General features: G+C 41.4%; 1 protein-coding gene across 3 annotated transcripts; it reads left to right on the top strand.

Annotated features, from left to right (window-relative positions):
- Positions 1-243: 243 nt before the first annotated feature.
- DYRK4 (dual specificity tyrosine phosphorylation regulated kinase 4) lies at positions 244-22,154 on the top strand. Of its 3 annotated transcripts, XM_066183782.1 has the most exons (15): positions 402-416; positions 4,650-4,791; positions 8,485-8,568; positions 9,917-10,066; positions 11,161-11,296; positions 12,460-12,623; positions 12,990-13,126; positions 13,957-14,097; positions 15,720-15,858; positions 18,043-18,124; positions 18,848-19,020; positions 19,603-19,663; positions 20,222-20,351; positions 21,068-21,213; positions 21,674-22,154. In XM_066183782.1, the coding sequence occupies exons 2-15, from the start codon at positions 4,768-4,770 to the stop codon at positions 21,898-21,900; spliced, it is 1,794 nt and encodes a 597-aa protein (XP_066039879.1). In that variant the 5' UTR covers positions 402-416; positions 4,650-4,767; the 3' UTR covers positions 21,901-22,154. The 3 variants fall into 3 exon arrangements, with proteins under 3 accessions (XP_066039877.1, XP_066039879.1, XP_066039878.1); XM_066183780.1 differs by lacking the exon at positions 4,650-4,791 and having other exon boundaries at positions 244-416; XM_066183781.1 differs by lacking the exon at positions 402-416 and having other exon boundaries at positions 4,461-4,791.
- The last annotated feature ends 674 nt before the right edge of the window (positions 22,155-22,828 follow it).

The raw sequence follows: 22,828 nt of genomic DNA, 5'->3' as shown, positions 1-22,828 counted from the left end.
TGAGGCACCCCAAGGGATGAGCTTGCAATGCTGCTCAGCCTAATTGCCAAACATGTTGTGCTGGTGTAAAGTCCTCAAAGATTTCATAGAGCATCAGCTTCCCAGTTCAGCTCAAATTGGTTTGTGTCATTGCTAGGGAACATGATAAAACAACCTGGGACTTGATTCCAACCAGCTCACCCTAAAAATCATCAATCAGCCCAGGCTTTTATTCACAGAGGGGCACAGGTTGGATCAGATTAACTGCAGTGTCAGGTTTAAATCACAAAGAGAACAATTTGATGGAGACTGATTTAAAACACGGAGCTTTGTCATTATGGGAAAAGCAAGAAGGGAGCAATGATAGCTGCTGTGATTTCAGTTTCTTCAGTAACTCCTGTTTACAAGTGAGAAGAAATAAAAGAGTCCAGACTAAGGTAAAAATGGTTGGCATTTTTTTATTGTTCGATGTACAAATGTTTGTATTAGGTTGTGACATACCTGTTGTGAGGAACTGGAAATAAACAGAAGATACAACAGACCGAGCTATCATCTGCCATCAATTCCATATGATATTTTATTGCATTAACCATTATTTAAATTTCTTTGGAGAAGTAGAATTAAGATGTGTGATTCTTGAGACTATGCTGTGCAGAGCTTCAGTGATCCTTGTGGGTCCCTTCCAGCTCAGGATGCTCTATGAATCTATGATTTTATGATGGCAATTTGTAATGAAAGCAGTATCATTACCATTGCTGAAAAGGTAAGAAATTAAGATTTTTAAATTACAGGGGTATCTTACAGGTTTCTGCATAAATAGTAAGCAAATAATTAATTTATAGAATCTCAGAGTACCTAGAGGTCTGCAAAAGATTTCAAACTGAAAAACGTTTTCACAAACTTGGTTTAAGTAAAAGGCTTTGTGGTGTATTAAAAAATATATGTATATTGTAGACAGCTGGTCTGTTTTTCATTTTAGAGGAAAAAAAGATGTTCTGTAGAAATACTTAGGGTGAGTTGCATTACTGTGAAATCAAATGCCCTACATTACTTTTTAAAAGTGTGTTTCTGAGCTTAAAACTGACATTTGATGCTTTTGTTTGAAGTGACTTTCTGGAGAAAAATCACTGTGAATGGTCACTCATTGCTGAGGTACTGATTTCATACAGTGTAACCCCTCTGAAGTGATGAGGCTGGGGAATGAGTTCCCTGGTTTTCCTCCTCAGAGGGCATTATTTAGGAAGCATATCTGAATACACAGGTAAATGTGTGATGTCAGTAGGATTTGGGGAGGTATTTTGTAACTGTAATTGTGAACTACACAAGCTCTGAGAGGCCTTGGTTCTCCTGGATCGGCCTCCAGCTTCTGCCTCAGGCAGCACAGGGATAACACAGGCAATCCCCACGTTTCACCTGCAAATAGGTGTAGAAACAGATGGAGTTCTTTCTTGAAGGGAAGTTCTTGCAAAGCTTTCAGAACTTGACAAACAAGCCAAAAATCCTTTTCCATCATGATAATGATCTTACCAGGGCCAGTGAGGGGATTGTCCTGCTCTGGGCTGGGACGGCCTCACTTGAATATTGTATGTGGTTTTGGGTGTCACAATATAAGAAAGACCTAAAGCTGTTAGAGAGTGTCCAAAGTAGGGTTTTGGAGATGATGAAGGGCCTGAAGGGGATACCACACAAGGAGTGGCTGAAGGCATTTGGTCTGTTCAGCTGGAGAGGAGGAAACTGAGGTCAGAGCTCACAGCAGTTCTGCAGCTTCCTCATGAAGGGAAGAGGAGGGGCAGGCCCTGAGCTCTGCTGTGTGACCAGGGACAGGACCTGAGGGAACGGCTGGAGCTGTGTCAGGGAGGGTTAGGGTGGATATCAGAAAAGGTTCTTCCCCCAGAGGGTGCTGGGACACTGAACAGGCTCCCCAGGGAATGGTCACAGCCCCAAGGCTGCCAGAGCACCAGGAACACTTAGACAGTGGTCTCAGGGATGCACAGGGTGGGATTGTTGAGGTGTCTGTACAGGGCCAGGAGTTGGACTGAATGATCCTTGGGAGTCCCTTCCAACTCAGGATATTCTATGATTCTATGATATATTTGCCTATTAAATTTGGGGGGTTTTTTATTCGCCTACGAATTTTCAACTTACCTAGATCTACCTTTCATCTGTGCACCCCACTTGCTTTAAATCAGCTTATATGGTTCATGTCCAATTCCTGCTTCTCGTGTGATTCCTCTTCAGTTTGTGAGTCCAGGAAGAACCGTATTTTCTGTTCTTGGAATAGTCCTGAGAACAGATTGATGCGTTAGAGAAATCAGTTGGAGCACTGATTTCTGGGCTGTCATTTCTTTGCCCAGTCTGTTTTCTAGAAATTATGATGTCGCTGGGGTCCTTTTGGCTTTATACAGTCAGAGCGCTGTTTGGAAAATCCCCATGTCCCCAAATTCTACTTGAAGTCAGTCAAGGACACTTACTCACATGTTAGGAATTATCTCAAAAGGTTCTAGCAATTACATCCTTAGCAACACAGTGCCTTCATTCCCTCCTATGTAAAACTACATTCATGATTCTTACCCAGCTTTTGAGCACATTTAGAACAAACAGCATTGTAATTTTTTTTCCTTTTTGCTAGGAAAAGGAGCAGATCTTAACTGTGATAGGAATTGTTAATAAACTTCAAAGAGCCAATTTACTAGCAACTTATTTAAATGTTAAAGTCTTGAGTTTATCGTATCCCAAACTTTTGCACTCGTCTGTGGAAGAAACATTCTAAAGGAGCCAGAACCCATGACTGGCTTTTCTATTTCTATCAGACTTGGACTGATTGGTTCATCTGGTGGGTTCTTTGCCCAAGTAAATGTATGCAAAACCTTAAATCACTCATTCCCTTTGCACTGATTTTGCAAAAGACAAAAAGCATACTTCCTATGTGTTATTAGAGCAAATAAAGCAGGAGTGGTTTAAGAAGTTTTCTGTCAACATCACTCAGATTGGGAATTTGGTATTTATCTTCCCTGGTTCAGCCTGCAGTGGCAGCATTGGACGTTCCCTGTGGCACTACTCAAGCCTGGAAGGATGCTACAGCACAGCACTGAGACAGGGCTCAGTTCATTGTTCCTCTGTGCTTTTTGCCCTCACTCAGATCAGGAAGACTGAAGTGCAGAAGAAACAGAGTAAATGCTATAAAGAGTAGAATTAATCTAATTAATTCTAGGGATGTAAAAGTTTGGGATATCTAGTCTACATTATTGGAACAGCAGATCTGTATTTCACTCTTCTCTGGAGGCCATCCTGGGACTGCTAATGGAGAGAGACCATTGACAAGGGTCTGGAGTGACAGGGCAAGGGGGAATGGATTCCCACTGAGGCTTTATATGGGATTTTGGGAAGAAATTCTTTGCTGTGAGAGTGGTGAGGCCCTGGCACAGGTTGCCCAGAGAAGCTGTGGCTGCCCCATCTCTGCAAGTCTCCAAGGCCAGACTGGACAGGGCTCTGAGCAACCTGAGATAGCGGCAGGTGTCCCTGCCCATGGCAGAGAGTTGGAACAACATGGGCCTTAAGGTCCTTTCCAACCCCAGCCATTCTAGGACTCTATGATCTGCATGCCTTCCCTGATGGCATGACAGCCTGAGTGATTATTTGGTGAGAAAATGAAAATTTTCTCTTGCACATGAGGTTTATAATACTGGGGAGGATTTGTTGCTTAGAGGGTTGCCAAGCCTGGATGAATGGAAAAGTGGGAGTAATGGAAATGGGAGCAATGTGCCTTTTAGGAAGATGCAGCCCAACAATTACATCAGGAAAGGCTTTGCAGAGACCACCATGGGTGCAGAAGGAATAACTGTTTGTCCTTTGACCATTCCAGCAGCATCTGTAAAAGCAGCAGCCTTCAGTGGGTGAGCATGTATTTCCTCCTTGAAAACCCTGGTTTCTGAGTGAAAGTAGGACTATTCTGGGTTGTTGACAGATTTCAGACCAGCAGGGAACATGCCATTCTTTAGCTGTATGAAGGAGGAGACCACACGGTTTTTTTGCTGAAGATATTCCCCTAAGACAGCTGGGGAGTAGGGATGCATCCATCAGTGCCCCATCACATATGCACAGCATCCAAAGGAGGAAGAGGAAGACAGGAGGGCAGCTAAGCTCTGTCTCATTATCCACACCAAAATAATCCACACCCCCATTATCCCACAGGCAGAGCAGCTCTGTACCGATGCCCTCAAGAACCACAAACCAAGGTGCCACAGTTTGGTCCTCATTAAGTGACATAAAATGCCCAATGAGAAACCAACCCTTGAGGAATTAATTAATTTTCATTTTCCAGTCTGTCAGTCTTGCTGAAGAGATTTTGCTCACTGTATAGCAAGGTCGCTGTGACAAATTTTGACAAAATCCAAGTTCAAGTGTTTTTTGGTTTCGCAAGCACATGAGCTCAGTGAGAAAGAACAGACTGAGATGACAAGGAGAACAGCCAATCCTGTTATATTTGTCTTTCTTATTACTGACTTGCCATGATAAATATGGAAAATTATATTTGGCTAGAAGGAGGCTGAGAAAGGGAACAGATGGCCACCAAAAGAATACTAGAGCAGCTAATAGTCACTGGCATATTTCCGGGAGAAAAATTTAAATCTGAAGCCAAGCAGAAGCATTATCCATTTTTTTCTGCTCAGGGCACTGTGCATGGAACTGCTCCTGCTATGCTCTGACTAGATGAAGGTGGGCTTCCTGAAATGCCTTCGCCGAATGGAATAAACAGCTCCTGTCCTGCACTTAACAGCTCTTGCAGTAATGCTGACAGAAATAGTTGACAAGGTGGGGAAAATGTTTGTATTCCTACTGTATTTTGAGTGAGAGAGTGTATTTGCTATGGCTTTTTAATGTGTTGCATGATTTAACACCTGTGTTGTATTCTCTCCGTGTATTCTACAGGCTTCATTCGATTTTGAGAACGGGGGGAAGAGAATGCCTGTGTGAATGAGGAAACAATGGGGTTTTTTTTTAATGTAGTTGTGTATTTAAAAATTTCCAGAATTTTAATGCATTTCTGATTTCTATGGTTAACATGGTACTGAAAAAAGACTCTTATATTTTGAGAAATATGCAAGTGTGTTTTGATGTCTGATTTTACTGAATGCTGTAAAACTAAAACTTTGTGACTGCGGGCTGGGTGGTGGATGAGGACCTCGTTCTGTTTCTTTGGTGGTAACTGGAATGAGCAAGGTGTTCCAGGATTTGAAGGGCTGGAATAGCAGGAGATAATAGTCTGGGATTGCAGCATTGGAGCTGTAGGAGAAGGCTGAGTGCCACAGGAGCAGGGAAACCAGGAATGAAATGGAGTGGAATAGTAACAGTTGCTGCAGTTTTTCTTTGGAGTGCATCTGCTAGAACTAACCCAGCCACAACAGCTCAGCTGCAGAGCCCATAGGGCAACTCCAGGCTTTTGCTAGAGCAGCTCTGCTGGGTCACCTGGATCAAGACTATCAAATAAAGTCACTGTGTGGATTATCCAATAAATCCACCTGCTCCCCATTCATCCACAAGCAGGACTGGTGTAGGCACAAATCAGTTTTTCTACAAATAAAAGTTTGTTATTTACCCATTTGGGGGAATTTTAAGAAGGTTGGTCACTTACTGATTTTATTTGAATAAATTGCCTGAAGAGCAATAAATCCTTAGTAAAAAGGTTTTGAGAAAGGGAGACAAAGAGGACCACAGATTTCCATGGCTAAAAAAAGACATGGACTGGTTTTGCTTTTTTACTGTAAAGGAGAAGTGTCCACCTCAAAATCTCGTTAATCTTTCCCCGCTGAATGGAAATTAAAGGGCTTCCAAATTCTGGCAGCACATCTTGGAGCCCACTCACCTTCTTCCTTAGCTCTTGCTCAGTTTTAAAGACTTTTTTTTTTCATTTTTCATGCTCTGTTGGCAAGTCTACTTCTAAAAAATTCAGTAATATAGACATAACTGCCTAGCTTTTTTAAAGTATTGCTAAGGAATAAAATATCATTTCGGAGTGAAGATTCTGCAGTCTGCACAGGTACGTGAAGTCATTGTTTTTTTGGTTTTCAGTGATAGCTTTTACTCTGTAAAATCCTGGCTTTGTATTGACTTGTAGCTAGAAAAGCATGAAGCAGTTAAGAAACTACCTTTAAATGAAATGTAATATTTTTATCTACAGAAATTTCAGCTACAGAAATTGCAAATTATAGCTTGCTGGGAATGAAGTATGGATGAAGTGTGAGGAAAAATTGTAACATGCACTAAAATTCATAGTCTTACTAAGAGCTGGCTCTTACTAATTATATCTACTAAGATATAATTAGTAGAGTTTTGAATGTGTATCCCAGACTTACCTTTGTAAAAAATGTAACTGTCCCTTGAAATGCAAGATGCGTAGATTGCATGAGAAGATTGTCTGTAGATTGTCCGGAAAAATACTGTGGCATTGTTTTCCATGGAAACATCATCTAAAGAGATTCATACAAGGATATTTGGCGCTCTGAGCAAACTGTGTCGTGCTCTAGGATGCTCCTGTTTAGGATGCAGTAGTGTAGTGGCCCTCTTCTGTGGCATTTGCTGTGGTTGGTACTGGGAATATTTTGGATATAGAGCATATTATCCCTTATCCCTGACTGGGTGATCTCCACTTCCATAGATGGGAATTACTGCATCCAGCAGACATGTTTTAGTACTTATTCCTTTCCTGCCATTCTTCTGTGCTTCACAGCCACCCATGACCCTTCATCTCTAGCCAGAGTTGTTCTCAGTTTGTTCTAAATCTGAGGTTTGCCCTCGCAGAAGGGTTTGTTTAATACTTTGTGAACAAGAAGAGCACACACTGAGCACAGTTATCTCAAGGGCAGTTTCCAGCTGGTCTGCCTAGCTTGAGTGGTGTCTTCCTGGCTGCTGGTGAGACAGCTAAACCTGTCAAAGGGCACCATTTCCTCCATGTGGTCAGGTAGATCTGTACACAGAGTTTTATCTACATATTTAGTTTGGAAAAGTCTTTTAGAGTCTCTAATCTAAGTGCATGTGCAAGGATGGATATGCCACAGCCTCTGGAGTCAGTTGAGAGGAAGCCATCAAGATAATCAAAGGGATGCAGCAGCTCTGCTGGGAGGAAAGGCTGAGGGAATTGGGATTGTTCAGCCTGGGGAAGAGAAGGCTTTGGGGTGATCTCATTGTGACCTTGCAGTGCCTGAAGGGAGCCCACAGGAAAGATGGAGAGAGACTCTTGACAAGGGCCTGGGGTGACAGGACGAGGGACAATGGCTTCACGCTGACAGAGACGAGGTTTAGGTTGGATATGAGGAAGAAACTGTTCCCTGTGAGGGTGGGGAGGCCCTGGCACAGGCTGTCCAAGAGAGGCTGTGGATGTCTGGAGCTTGGGGCTCTGAGCAACCTGGGATAGTGGCAGGCATCCCTGCCCATGGCAGGGGTTGGAACTGCTTGGTTTTTAAGGTCCCTTCCAGCCCAGACCAGTCTGTGATTCTGTTCAGGGCAGGATGTGCCAGAGCCATTGTCAAGGTATGTTCAGTTTGATCTCCCTGTTGGTAGCAATGCTAATGTACCCTACCTTTATCAAGGTCAGGTGTGTGTGTGTGGATCAGTTTGCATGCAAGCATCCCTCACCCACTACAGCTTATATATATTTCTATTTATCTCTGTCTATACATGGATATCTGCAGTGTATTGGCCCAGGTGCAGCATCTAATCTGGCTTGTCCTTGCTTCGTCCAGGCTCAGACAGACTCTTTCAGGAGCCCTTTTGACAAAACCCAATGGGGTTCACTCCAGCCTATAGAGCAGAGCTCCAATCTGCTTTAGCCATGGAGTTTTCATGGTCTAAATTATCCTTAAGATTTCTTCACTTCATTGCAGTTTGTTATTGGGCAGAAATGTACAATGCTACTTAGCATGTTTATTAAAAAACTGCTAAAAGCACCAGCAAAATTCTTTACAATGGTGAGCTGCTTAGCACTTTCCATATGGGCTTTTTTTCTATTTACTGCTAATACTATCTGCCCATTGGAGCCAATGGAGTTTTTTCTGTATTTCAGTAAATTTAAACCCTGATTTTGTTTCTACAAAATCTGTACCACAAGCTGAATCAGTTTAATGCTGCTTTTAGCAATGTATGGGCTCACAATCTACCTCATGAAGCAATGTAAAGTTGGCCTTCCAAGCAGACTCACTACCAGCTTCCAAGTACGTACTTAGAGATGGCAGAGGTGCCCCTTCCCCTCAGCTGAGTACAGGGGCACACCAAGCATCTGAGGCATAACACCAAAATAAACTGTCTCTGCCCCAGCCCACAAAACAGCTGCTCAACTGAGGGAGGTATTCCCAGAGTTTAATGGGTTTTCAGCAGCTTTTGTGGCCCTCTCTCACACCCTGTGTTGTCACAGACATTACCACAAAGGAGGGAAACACAGAAACCATGCAGGAATTCCATATTTTTTTCCTCCAAAATAATTTTTATTAAAGCCTTGCTTCATGTTTGCAGTCTTCCCATGTGGATGCTTTTTCTCAGTCTCAGCTGACTGTTCAAGAGAGGGATCATCTGGGCTCTAACAGAATCTTCCATCAGGTACGTGACCCTTCAGCTGACTTCAAAAATACCTCAATGCTTGTTTTTTAAGTGATCTCTTATAATAAATGAATATGGGCAGAATCAAGTCCTCTATTCCCTGTCCTCTTCCATTTCCCCTGTGGCTGCATGACTGTCCCAAATGCCTGCAAGTATTTTGGTTTTGCTGTGTTCAGTAGCATTTGAGGTACGTCTTCTGCCAGATCACCTTTTTTCTTGAAGCTTTCAGGAAAAGTCCATTGGAATCCCAGTCCTAAGCTTTTGAAGGCTATTCCACATTACTGGAATAAAAAACATACTCACTGAAATTGATTGGCTTGAGAGCATTGCTTCTTTGCTTTTTGAGAAAATATCAAACCTCACCTTTGTTGTCCAAAGCTTGCCAAATATGTTTCTGTGCTTCCCCAAGGAGAAAAATCTCACAGGTTTATGTGGGTTGTAGCTTTAGCTCTCTGGACCTTATTCTGCATTTCACAGTGCACAGGCGATCTATTTCAGATCTATTTAAAATATTTTTTTATTTATTTATCAAAGAAATAGTCGACCTGGAAGAGTTTTCTTTGCTGATAAGAGTGTGACTTCTCTGACTTGAGATATTCAAGACATTGATAAAAGACATTCATAAAACTGCACCCTTAAATGACTGACTGTAATTAACGAATGATATAGAAGTGTTTCGCAAATAATAAATGGGAGAAGTCAGGAAGGACTAGTAATGCTGGATTATTTAAATAAGCATAAGCATTTATTTTAAAGCAAAATTTGCTGAAAGCTTACCTTTTCCTTGCTAATAAGGAGTGCAACAAAGGGGCCCAGTCAAACTGAGCTTCATAGGAAATGAGGGGGAAGGAAATATGGATCAACCAGTGCAGGGAAAACTTCCCACTGTTTCCAGCCCTGGTGTTTGGCAGCAGTCCTGTCCCAGTTTCTCTTCTGCCACTGGGAATAGTTAATGATATTTTCTGCCACTGACACTTCATGCCTACTTATTACCCTATGTGGGCTTTATTTTCCCCACTTGCAGGAGTCCTCCTGCCTGGAACAGCTGCTGGGCTTCCAAACCCAACCACCCTTTGCAGGTGAAGCAGTCACTGCTCTGATGCTGGATGGAAGTGTTCTTGTGGGGAGTATTATTCCCTAAATTGTGCTGGATTGCCCAGGTCACCTCCTGCTGCCCATTAGTACAGCTGGAGCTGCCTTAGTATCCGCTCATTTCCTCTTTGCCTTTAGGTGTCAGAAGTGAACCACACACATTTTCCAAGGGTTGAACTTCCTCTGGCGTTTATAGGTGTGGCACAGAACTGCTTGCTAGATCGTTATGTAACATTTCCTTGTGCTTCCTATCTAGAGAGTCAGTCGTGGTGTCCTTTCCCTCCCACATCTGGAAGGTCAAGTGAAGCATGGTCTGGCTGCAGACACTGCAAACCCTCCCTCCTTTGAGAGCAGCCTGTCTCAAATAGCAAATAAGAGCTTGCAGACTGTCATCCCATCTTTTCAGGTGAGTTATAAAGCTGCTGGACATCCCGTTTCCCTGGTGAAGCAGCCTCTCTCTAAGCACCACTGAGAGAGTGTCAGTGGCAAATTGTCACAAGTGTGTGAGTGTGGGGGAAGAGAGAAAAAGTGTCAGAATTAGAGACAAGTATGGAAAGATGCTTCATTTTCAAAAGAACCCATTTTTACTTGCACACATCCTTAACTCAAACCCCACAAGCACCAAGATGCTTGTATTGAAGTGGTACCCGTCAGGACTTTTTGCAAGGACGTGGTGGACCTAGCTCGCCCACTTGTTAGTCCATATCCCATCACCTGGGTTCTCCTTGCCTTTGCAACTACGTGCTGGTTTTTGAATACGGCTTTGGTACCCTTCTGACACTGACAGACACTGAGCTTCTTTTGTCTCCATCCAGCCTCGCTTCTATGAGGATTTTCGCAAAGGATGAGAAATAAATAAATTAAGGAATCTTTTAGGTTGGAAGAGATCTCTGAAGGACATCTGGCCCAACTCACTACAAGCAGAACAAACTTGGACCAGGCTGCTCAAATTATGATCCATTTATCCAGTTCATCTCCCACTCACTGGGCTCCAGTGTCACAGGCCCTGCTCAAGGCAAAGTCCATGATGCTCACTGCTTTTCTCCCACTGGCCAAACCAATCACTTCATCAGAGAAGACAACCAAGTCGTTCAGACACTATTTGTTGGCATATCTATACTGGTTATTTCAAATCAACTTCCCGTCTTTCATTTGATTTGGCATGGTTTCCAAAAGGAATTGTTCCATAGCCCTCCAAGGCTGACCAGCATTGGTAAAGATATCATTTCTAGAAAGACCCTATACTGAATGAATCTGGAAGACAAACTTCTTTCTCTCATTTAGAGAGATTTATCTTTCCATGGTCCAGCAGCCTTTAGTGCTTTTGGCAGAATTTGCTGTCTGAATAAGCAGGGTTTTCTAGTGCCCAAGCTTGCTTGTTCTGTCTCAGCACAAAATTGACATGGAGATTACTCAACTAATCCAAAATAAATATATTGTGGCTTTGTCTCTGTGAATATAGCAGATTTTTTTTTTTTTTTTTTTTTTGGTGATTGGCAGGAAAATGGAACTCAAGGCAATTTTCCCCAGTTTAGCCTTCCAGACAGTCTTCCTGAGAGTGATACCAGAGTCCATACAGAACCATCTGAACTGGAGAGCACCAGCATTGGAGTCAAGCTGCCTATGACAGCTTCAGGTAGAATATCCCTGGATAAACTGAGAGGACTGGAGTGACGGGCTGCCTGCACAGATGAGGAGTGTGTATAGTCAGGACACTCAGGGACCAGAGGTGCCATGCTAAATGGCTGCCGAAATATTTAACCGTTTAGAGCACAGCAATATGGATGGGACTCAATGATTTCTAATTATCCGGCTTGGGGAGGTACCTAATAGGAGAATGATTTGACTAACAAATACAGAAGAGAAACATGCAGTATAAAAAAGAATGTATATTTGTCTAAGACTTTGGTAGGGTAGGAGACAGTAGTATTCCATTACAGGTATAAAACCCTTTCCCACTTCCTTGTGGCTGTGTCCCATTTTATTGATGTGGGCTAAATTGCATTTTGGGAGTTCTCAGATCTAGAAAGTTTCTGACAGAGTTAATCTATTTCTAGAAGGAATCTAGGGGGAAAAAAAAAAAAAGTACTGGCCTTTTGCTTTGAAATGATTTAGCATCCCTGCATTGCTGGATGAAGATCTGCCACTGTTTAACAAAACACCCACACATGCATGCAACACATTGATTTATAATGCTCCTGTCTGAATATATATCCACATTTAAATGATGGGAGTGGAGGTGTTAGGGCAGCTGAAATTCTATGCAGGAAGAATCAGAACTAGGAGAAAAGCAGATTTGGGCTCCATTTAATTCCTAACCTCAGGCATCTGAGCTTGATGATTTTTATCAGAAAAACAAGTACTTGAAAGCTTTGGTTAACTAGACATTACTGACATTTTCTAAATACGGCAATCAAACCAATAAAAATGTAACTTTTCATGTAAGTTATGGAGCCTGAGGGAGCAGATAGACAACAGATGGAATTTTCAAAAACATCTATATACATAATTTCCCTCACAATTAAAAAATTTTTACCTAAGCTCTCTTAAAAGTCTTGCTGACAGATGATGAATGCTTTATTGATCTCAATACTGGACAACAGAAAAAAAAAATAGAAATTTGTATGAAATTGTAGAAGCAGAGAAATCTTAGTTGGAAGGGAACTCTAGCAGCTTTTCTCAGCAACCTGCCCAAAGTGGTGTGCTCTACTGTGAAATGTTCCATTGTAAAAGCACTTTGCCATCAGGTTTCTGACATTTTATTGATTTTTGGTTTTACGTTCTTGTTTTCTGATTTAGAAGCCTTGAAAAATTTTAGAAACCAGTTAACAGTCTATGAGCAAAAAGAAATTTTCAATTATACAGAGCTCTGGTTTCTTGGCCTGGAAGCTAAAAAGATTGAAGGTTTGCCTGAAACCCAGAATAATAATTGTTATGATGATGAGCATGGTTCCTACTTAAAGGTAAGTGGAAAAATTATGGTATTCATTTTGAGCTCAGTAAGTCTGTAGTGATTTTATGCCAACTCTTAAGTGTTGTCTGTGAGATTAATGTTGTTTCTAGAAGATAAATATTCACAGTGAACACATGCCTTTTAGAGCTCAGGGGAAAATTCATTTTGCATGTCATGCAGGGTTGATGCAAGGTAGGTGGGCTGTGGAAGCATTACTCGGGATTTTCCTTGTTACCCTTATTTGATGTAGACTTCACCTGTAGGTAGCCCACCATCTGTCATGGACAGCAGACTCACACACACACACACCTGGGCTACTTGGAAGCCTGGTCTTTGTTGTACTTTTTGAATCTGAACTCTTTGTGTTCTTTTGAAGGTTTTACATGACCACATTGCCTACCGCTACGAAGTCTTGGAGGTCATTGGGAAAGGCTCGTTTGGGCAGGTGGCCAAATGCCTAGATCACAAAACCAATGAGTTAGTGGCATTGAAAATAATAAGGAATAAGAAAAGGTGAGATACCTGCTGACTTTAAACCAGTATAGTCATCCCTGTTATATAGAGGCAAACTGTGACAATTTGAACAAATCAAACCCATACATTCATTGGGCACAGTAAGGGCACAGTGAGGAAAGAGGTTGTCAGGAGCTTGCCTGGACCCAAAGGAAAGTAAGCACAGTTTCTCTAGGCTCACAAGGAGGTCTCTCTATCTGTTGTATAGTGAATACACAACCCAGGTGACCAGCCGTGCAGGTCTGAGAGCAGGGAGCATGCCCACAAGGTTCCAAAACCACAGGAATATGCTGGAAGGCACCCATCACTTGCTTGAACATGAAAAATTCTACACTGTGGTCTTAAGCAACCTGTTCCTGTTAAGTGGCTGGTAACAAATTTGTGAGTTTGAAGCAGAGTCAGTGAAACAGATGTTCAGCTGTTCCGTTTTCCCCCACAGTGAACACTAAGTGTAAAGATGCTTTTCAAAACCCACTGTCTGACTGTGGTAGGTGTGAAACATGGCCTTGTTCAAGGGAAGTGAAGCACTCCTATAGACTTGAGACCACCAGGATTTTAGTCTGGATGCTCATTGGAAATCTTTCCATTTAAAGGTTTTTTCAGACAAGTCAAATTAGGTACCCTGAAGTGTTATGTAAGGCCAGTGTATTTAGATTAGGAGTCAACCATCAGAAATTGAAATTACAGTGGTTAACAGGGTTGAATGAAACATTTTAATAATTGTCCCACCTGCTGAGCTTACAGTAAGCTTGTGATGTTTGTAGCATTTGCAGAAATACAAATGCTACTCTGAGTTGATGTCACCATCCCTGTGTCATGTGGTATTTCAGATTTCACAGCCAGGCTTTGGTAGAAGTGAAGATCCTTGATGCTCTGCTGAAGAAAGACAAAGATGATACTCACAATATCATCCACATGAAGGAATACTTCTACTTTCGCAATCACTTCTGTATCTCCTTTGAACTGCTGGGGTAAAGTACATTTTCCTTTACACACACCTTGGGGAGAATTGTAGAACTTATGCCTTACAAGATTTAATTTTTATGTCTTCTTCAGAAGAATTGGCAGCTAGAAAGGAACACTGTCTAAATACAGACTGCATAACTGAGCCTTTGATCACCCAAGGTGAACTGAAAAAGGCCACGTTCAGACTTCACATGGGCAATGACATGATCCAACCCTTATTTTCTGTGCTGAGTATTGAAGTCTTCTTCCCCGAAAGACCTGTGAGGAAAAGAGTAAATTCAGGACTGGTAAACTTCAGGGTATATAAATATGAATAATATCAAATAATTTAAAAATAAAACTGCATCTTGCTTTTTATTAATCTTTGCTGCAGGGCATCATAGGAGGAATTCTGGAGGAATTTGGAGAAGTCCGATCATTTTATTCATCATCCTTCTTGTAATCAGGGAATCAAACTGGAATTAAACTGGAATTATCCAGGCTACCCACACTTCCCCAGCCTTTAGAGTAAAACCCCCATTGCTGCATGTGCCACAGCCCCTGCTGAAGATTCAGCATCATAGGGACTGCTTGGTCCCAAAGAAACCTAAATCCCTTGTGTTGCTGCATGTGAGTCTGTCACTTACAGGCACACAGGGTAAGAGGTGATTCCTCTCCAGGGAAGACACAGACCAGTCTTTTCTGAAAGCTGCTATGGAAACACACAGGGAAATGGGATAGCCACTATCTTTAGCACTTTACAGAGGAGTTGAAGACTGGTTGTCATAGAAAAATGTTTGTCTGGTAAAATTTTCATTGCCTTTAAAATACAGTGAAAAGCTTTTGATTTGTGATCTTTTTCATTAAGTCTTGGCAACTTTAATTCCAAAGGAATGGGCTGTGCCTGCCACCAGTGGACACTCCAGTGGGGAAAGCAGAAAAGCTCCAGCTGGTCATGTCCTTGCAGGCATGTGCTGAGGACACCTCTCACAGGGAAGAATTTATTCCTAATATCCAGTCTAAGCCTATTATCCCTTTTTCAGTTTGAAATCATTGCCTCTTGTCCTATCACTATCAAAAATCTCTCTCCCTCCTTTTTATAGGCCCCCTAAGGCACTGGAAAGCTGCAGTGAGATCTTCTAGAGCTGCCTTTTCTCCAGGCTACTGGGCAGGGCTACTGGAAGGAGCTAAGATGTGATGGTCACAGGAGAGATATAAAAACCAAATGAGACCTGAATTGATGGGGGGGTTATCTAGAAATATTTACTGCTGGTTAAAAACCTTTAGACAGAAGTTATTTACTCAAGATGCCAAAGCAAAGAGAAATGACAGCAGAATGAGACAGAAGAAAATTTATTTCGGTTCCTGAATGATTATTGTTCTTAGTGAAAATCAGCACAGCTGCTTAACAGCAGAGTTTAGCAAGCAAGCTCACTGATTTTACATCTGCTTTAGATCTGGGAGGTGTTTGTGAATATCACATGCAGAGCAGCATTCTCAGGGAGGAAAATAGCTGTCATTTTCCTCTGTATGAGTCCTCCATGTGGGAAGACAAGCTCTTAATGCACTGGAAACTAATCAAGCCTTTAAAAATAAATTTCCCAATCTCTTATCTGCCCTCTGTCTGCTGCTTCTTCCTCCCTCACAGAATAAATTTGTATGAGCTGATCAAAAAGAACAATTTCCAAGGCTTCAGCCTGTCTTTGATTCGCCACTTCACTCGGTGTGTGCTGAGGTGTTTACAAGTGCTGTACCAGGAAAAAATCATTCACTGTGATCTGAAGCCTGTAAGTAAAATCATTTCATCAGCTGGTATTCTGTACAGAATAAATGAGCTTATCCTATTCTTTATTGATTGAGAGGATCTGTCAGGAAAAACTCTAAAACCCAGTATGATGTTTGTACAGAAGCTGTAATTTATTTCAGATTATGTTCATGCTACAGTCAACTGATTATTGCCATTGATTCAGTTCATTCACCGAAGCATTAAATGAGATTATTTGGTTGCCAGAACATATGCAAATATGAATCAAATTCAGGTAATGAGTTTTTGCTTAGAGAAAAAGAAGTAATTTTAAAATTAAGTATTTCAAGGTGGGGGATGTTGTAATGTGAGGAGTATTCACATGGCAGCCTGTTTCAGGTTATCCTGTTAAGTCTATTTAATTTCTTAGGAATAATTATAAAAATTTAGTAGCCTAGTAAATGGCAAAGGAATTCTGTGGAACAGTGTTTAGGGTGTTCACCTGTTTCTAAAGGAACATCTGTCATCCAATTCCCTCTACTGTATCTGCTAAGCATTCATGCTAGGTGAAACATTTCCATTCTTCTTAAGCCCCAGATTTAAATTTATGCAATTTTCTGAGATTTCTGAAGGATTTTAATTATATTTTCACTTCAGGTGAAAGTTTCTCTTTATTTCCTTTTCAAAAGGGCAAATGAACCAATAAAGAAATAAAAAAGTTCTAAGGTAAAAATGCTAAGGATAAAGTTCTGTTCTCACTTTGCTAAATGTATCTTGATTTAGAATTCTGAGAAGTCACATACTATCTGTATCCGTTGTCTTGCCAATACCTTTGCCAGATCAATTTGTAGTGAGAGGAGAGGCTTGCAAGATAACCCAAATATCTGAATCAAAAAAAAAATTAGCCCAATGGGAAATCTTGTTTCCAGGCAGCCACTGACAAGGAATGACATTGGCAGCATCAATTAGTGTAGTCTGTATTTAAATAGAGCAATATATTAGTGAAAATGTAGTGAGTTAACTAAAAGACAATTTTCTTTTCATTCAACAATTGTACAGTTTCATGAATTTATGTTGCCTGAAACTCACATCTGTTATCCCATCTGTCTCCTATGATATTTCTCAGCATAAGGTAGAATATGGAGTTTCTCTGGCCTTTATGTTAGGTAATCACTGCCTCCAAAGCCTGTTTTTCCAGTCAGTCCTGGTTTTCCAGCTTTGATCAGCTCTGTTGCATTGTGAGGGATTCAGTATTAGGGACAGTGTCCTACCGTGAGTACAAAGGGATATTGAGCTGCAGAGAGGGGATGCTGCCTCCCTTAGCAGCACCAAGAGCACCTGGATTGTGGAAGTCAGTCCTTGCCTTGACTTTCATCAGTAGCAGCTTCTCCTTCCTGGCACATGAAGCATTTCCTTATGAGCTAATTACCCAGGAAACCACTTCATCATTATTTGGCATCCACCTGGGAAGTGTTCAGTCATTCAAAGCCCTGACATATAATCACTGTAAAACTGGTTGACATAGGTAGCCATCTGTCTGCTGAGGAGTGGAGAAGGAAATCCTTCATCTAGACAGACTTTTAATGAGGATAAAACTCAGCTCTGCAGAAGAGAGCTGAAGGCTGTGTTTGCTCATCAGTGCACATATCCCTGAGCTGGCTGTTTAAGGATTGCTTCTCCAGCTGGGAATTGCAGGAACTCAGTGCTGTACCCACCTGCACCCAGCTAAGAAGCCATTGGACCCTGCCTTCTCCATTTATCCCTCCCTTGAGACGTGTGCATCACACAGCTGGGGAGGGATGAGCTGACACAGAGTCTGGAGCAAGCAGTGCAGGGAAGAACTGTGGAGTGTGGCTCCTTCCTGGGCCAGGGGCTTTCTCTGCTTACAAAAGAGTGGTTCTGGTTAATTCAGCACAGCCCAACGTCAGGTGCAGTTTGGCTTCTACTAGATAAGCAACCCTGAGTTTTGGGGAGCTTGCTGGTGCCCTGTGTGGCTCACCTGCAGCCTGGGTACCTTTCCAAATCCCCCCTCAGCTTCACACCATTGCACATTATTGGCTATCTCCTTGTGTTAGCAAATGCATTCCAAAAGAGGTTGAATTTTGAAGCTCTCATTAATGTAGAGAAGTGTAAATGTGATTTACATTCTGATTTTCCCAAGTGTTCACTAACTGAATATGGTGCTAAACCCTGCTTTTCCCTGTGATTTTTTTTTTTTTCTTTTTAGGAGAACATACTATTATACCACAATGGCCAAGGTTCAGTCAAAGTTATTGATTTTGGATCAAGCTGCTATGAAGACCAAAGAGGTTTGCAGAAAAGTCAAATTGATGTAATTTTCTTAATAAGCTTTCTTAATTTTAAATAACGTGGAAAAGCTATTTCTTGGATTGGGCTAATATATTTGCCTATGCCCCTAATTATAACCTGGTGAACTGTTCAGCCACTGGTGGTGGAGCAAATACTGGTAGAGACAAGTAAGGTATTGCCATTCTTTTTTCTTTATCCCAAGCCTGATCGGTTCCTCTGCTCCTGTTGAAAACAGAATTGCACTTTCACGAGTGGTTAGCTGGAACAAACTTAGGAGGATAATCCAAATATTTCACTTATCAAGAAGTTTGTCAGGTCCAGAGAGCCTTTCTCTGTGAGATGGCTAAATTATAATTGATACTTCTTGTATAAATACCACGGGGAGGGAAACGGGAACTGTGCTTTTAATTTAGGAACTGTTGATTGATGCAAATGGACACCTTCAAATAGGAAAATGAGCATGGATAAACTGAATCACAGCATTAGTAGAACAATTTCCTTCAGTGAAACTGGTTGAAGAACAATTTCTATATAGAACAGTGGAAAGTATATCACCCATTACTTTTAGGATGGGATTAGAAAATGTTTCCAGAGCCTATGTGAGCAATCTGTGGATAGACAGATTTTTGATTCCTGAACATATGCCACTTTTCTGTGAAATCTGCAGTTGACATTTCAGTCCAAACTGTGATATTTTGCTTCTTGTCTAATTTTTGATTTAGTGTACACCTATGTTCAGAGCCGCTTTTATCGCTCCCCTGAGGTGATACTTGGTCATCCTTATGCTATGGCTGTTGATATGTGGAGCTTGGGCTGTATCATAGCAGAGCTTTACACAGGCTACCCGCTGTTCCCAGGGGAAAATGAAACTGACCAGCTTGCATGCATCATGGAGGTAACTTTTGGGATTGGTTTGCATACCCATTTGATAAACTGCACCACCAGAAACAAAGAGAAACCTCAAGCAATAATGAAGTATGTCAGGCTACAGCCTGGCCTTTCAGAGGGAGGTTTAATGCAGCCAAATGGCTCTTTGAGCCAGAAGGACCTCCCTGAGCCTCTTTTCCTCCAGGCTGAGTCCCCCCAGCTCCCTCAGCTTCCCCTCATCAGGCTTGTGCTCCAGCACCTTGCTCAGCTCTGTCCCCTTCCCTGGACATGCTCCAGTCCCTCAATGTCCTTCCTGAAGTGACTGGAGACAGGATTTGAGCTGTGGTCTCACCAGTGCCATGGAGAGAGGGACAATCACTGCCCTGGTTCTGCTGGCCATGCTATTTTTGATACAAAGACATGTACAGGCAGCACTAAGGAATCCCTTGGTTCCATCTGCAATAAGAGGAAATATTTTACAGACGTTTCACAGTAAATCGCAACATTCAGCTTCTTTTCATAAGGAGGACAAAATGCCACATCTCACCTGATGGTTGTTGTGTATCTTTATGAAATGAGAAGTAACTCTATGAATTCATTTTTTATGAAGGTATTGGGTCTTCCTCCAGCTGATTTTATCCAGGCTGCATCAAGGAGGAGAACATTCTTTGGTAATTTCCTCTGATCATTTGTCCTTGCTGGATCCCTCCCCGGTAGTTAACACTAATTAATAGCCCTGGTAGAGAGTAGAGACAGAGATCTTTAGCTACTTCCTAGCTGATAAAAATACTTCAGGAAGAGGTATGGGAAAAAAGCAAAAGGATAAAATGAGGCCTATAAACAAACCTGGAGCTCTGCTCTTCATATCTTATTGGCATCTAATTGCCAAAGTGATAGAGAAGTTGCTCCTTAAAAATACTGTTGTTGAAAGGAATGCAGTGGGCTCTGGGAACTAATTTACATTATTCATTTCTCTTTGTGTAATTTGGGTTTGGAAATTGCTTAAAGCAAGCAAACCAACAAAGTGTAGCATGTGGTCTCTAGGATGCAACCAATCCTGCTTGCCACAATTCTGGCAGATTATCAATCCAACAGGGCAAAACTGGAGTTAGTGGGATGGACATGGATACTGTTTATGCAACTTTTTAAAGTATTTAGTGAAGGTTTTAAATGAAATTTTTTGAGGCTGTCCTTTTTTTTTTTTTTTTTTTTTTTTTTTTTTTTTAAAGATTCCAAAGGTTTTCCTAAGATTGTAACTAACAGCAAGGGGAAAAAGAGATGCCCAGACTCCAAGGATCTAAGCACAGTGCTGAACACCCATGATGCTGGTTTCTTGGACTTTTTGAAAGGATGCTTAATGTGAGTTCATAGTGTACACAACAAGCTAGTTTTGACTTTGCTTTCATTCTTTTGTGCCTTTAAAGCCTTTGTATCTGATGTGTTTGGGGTTTTTTTTGGTGGGGTGTTTTGGGGTTTTGTTCTGTTTTCCACATGGCATTATTTGTACAACTGTTATTATTGACACTTTACTATGTCTTCTTCAGCAGTGACTTCAGATTTCTTTCTAGCAGTTCAGTAGCACTTTCCTAAAGAAATTCTAAAGAAACTGCTAACTTGTGGTTACATGGGGAGGGAAGAAAAAATCATCCCACTCTGTTTCACAAGAAGGTTGCTTTCAGTGTTCTCTGTTTGCCAAGTCTGTGTGAATCATTGATCCATTTTGGTTTGCTGGTTGAATCAGAATTTTCAGGAAATAATTTCAGTGGAGCAAAAAACCAAACCTTAAACAAGGAATTTTGGATCCCTACCCTAATAGAACTGGGAACTGCATATTAAAAATGGTTTGATCCTGCAGAGGGTTTGATCAGCACAGTGCTGACGTAAATAGGTTTTTGAAGGACGGAAAAGATCACGTAAGATTTTTCCATGGTTTTGAGTAAAAAGATAAAATTATTTTGTTTCAAAAAAAATGTCCTCGTGACCTGACTTTCAAAAGAAAAAGGCTGAATCTTTTGCCTTGTACTAATTTTCAGATAGAAATAGTTGAATAATGATTCGTCTTCCTTGGATTTAAGGTGGGAGCCTTCCCTGCGCATGACTCCTGATGAAGCGATGAAACACGCGTGGATCCAGGAGCCAAAAATATTCCGGAAAACTCAGGCTCCAAGGAAGATGAGTGATGGCTCATTCTCTGCACTGGAAAATAGGAGAGAGACTATTCGTAAGCATGTTCTACCTCAGAACTAAGGGCATTTATATCAGTGTTTTGTGTTTCTTTGTGTTTAGTGTCATCTGCCTGGAGGAAGGGGAGGTGAAAGTGTGGAGGTAATGGATGGCCACTGAAATGGGATGGGTAAAGGCACCATTCCTCACTTGTATAGAACCGCATGCCTTATGTTTTAGTTCAGCTGCCTGCAAGAAGACTGCAAGTACTGAAGATTCACATGGAAAGCCCTTTTCCCTGCTGAGAGCAAAAGGGTATCTGACACCACACCACAGTGCATGTCACTCAGAGCAAAATAATGCAGCAGTGGGGGTTGTAAGATCACTGAGAAAAGTGATCTTACTCAACAAACAACAAACTCCCCTGATTTGCTGGGAGTTTGTGTCAATCCTGTGTTTCACCTGCTGTGAAAAGTCTGTGGTCTTAACCCTCTCATTTTAATGATTTATTGTTGCAGAGAATCTCTGGAAAAATGCAGCTGACAAAGTGAGAAGTGAACTGGCTGACAGACTGACTCCCTTCACAGGCACAGCAGAAAGTGATGTGCAGAACACAAGGAAGCATGCTATTCCAGAGAAATATTTGGAAAACCACATGGAAAAGCCTATTAAATACGATCAAGCAGAAGACAGTGGCGAAAGAGCTTTTCCAAAAACTTCTCTTTTTTTCCCACCAATTAAGTAACACAGAGCACAAGCTATGATTGGCTCAGTTGCATACCTAGTATATTTTGTAGGTATTATTTGTACTCAGGAATATAAGCTATATCTGTCTGTTCATGGGCTGTGCACATTGTAAGTATATTTAATGTTCTTTTTACCCTGAAATCATCTAGTCAACCAAAACAGAATTTGAGAACCATTTCTTTTCCTCATCTACATCCTTGTGATCAGAGATTCTTCACAACCAGCAGCAATAAAATGGAGACTGTAGAGGTGGAGAGTGGCTTATTCTTGGTGTTATAACAGACTTTTGAATTTTTTATTTTCCTGGATCTAAAAGAACAGATGTGTTGACTGAAGAATCTGAATTCTTTTACTTACAGCAGCATAAGTCATGGATAAGATTACTGGATTTACCTATGTATAAAAAAAAAAATAAGAGCAATCAAACCCAGCATCCTTGTTTTCCTCCTTCTCCATCTTCCTCTTTTTATAGTGAAGCTGGTAGATGGAAACCATTGTCACACCTTCCTAGCAGATTTAGAAATGTAAATTATGCTCTTCAGCTCTCTAGCAACAACAAAGCAGAGTGGTATTCTGGGCCCATTTCTGCAGGGACTCAACAGGAAGAACGGATTAAAGCAAGCTGGTTTAATTTTTGGAAAATTGTCCTTCATGGCAAGTTTAACTTAATACTCTGAAAAAACCCCAACAAAAACCAAACTAATTTCTATGATCCCTATGGCTTCTGTGTTTACTGTGTTTAATTTAGGTATTTTGCTCTTTGAACAACAGACTCTCTTTTCACTGCATTTGTAAAGCACCCACCTCATTACACCTCTTACATTTACTGGAGCTTATAGATAGAAATTCAGTTGAAAAGGAATAATGAGAAAATTGTCCTACCAAAAGCAGCTGCTACTTTAGCAGTGACACTGCAGCAGCCCCAA

Source organism: Chamaea fasciata, unplaced genomic scaffold (assembly GCF_029207755.1).
Source record: "Chamaea fasciata isolate MVZ Bird 193981 ecotype frontalis unplaced genomic scaffold, bChaFas1.0.hap1 SCAF_5, whole genome shotgun sequence".
Taxonomy (NCBI): domain Eukaryota; kingdom Metazoa; phylum Chordata; class Aves; order Passeriformes; family Sylviidae; genus Chamaea; species Chamaea fasciata.
The sequence above is the reverse complement of the archived record's forward strand: the minus strand, read 5'-3'. Positions and strand labels throughout refer to the sequence as shown.

What these genes read in the sequence shown, in the direction of transcription:
- DYRK4 (XM_066183780.1), top strand. Translation starts at nt 282, where the DNA reads ATGGAGACTGATTTAAAACACGGAGCTTTGTCATTATGGGAAAAGCAA. An exon ending in AAGGAGGAGAACATTCTTTG is followed by an intron (nt 19,664 to 20,221) that starts GTAATTTCCTCT and finishes TTTTTTTTAAAG; the next exon opens with ATTCCAAAGGTTTTCCTAAG. An exon ending in TTTTTGAAAGGATGCTTAAT is followed by an intron (nt 20,352 to 21,067) that starts GTGAGTTCATAG and finishes CTTGGATTTAAG; the next exon opens with GTGGGAGCCTTCCCTGCGCA.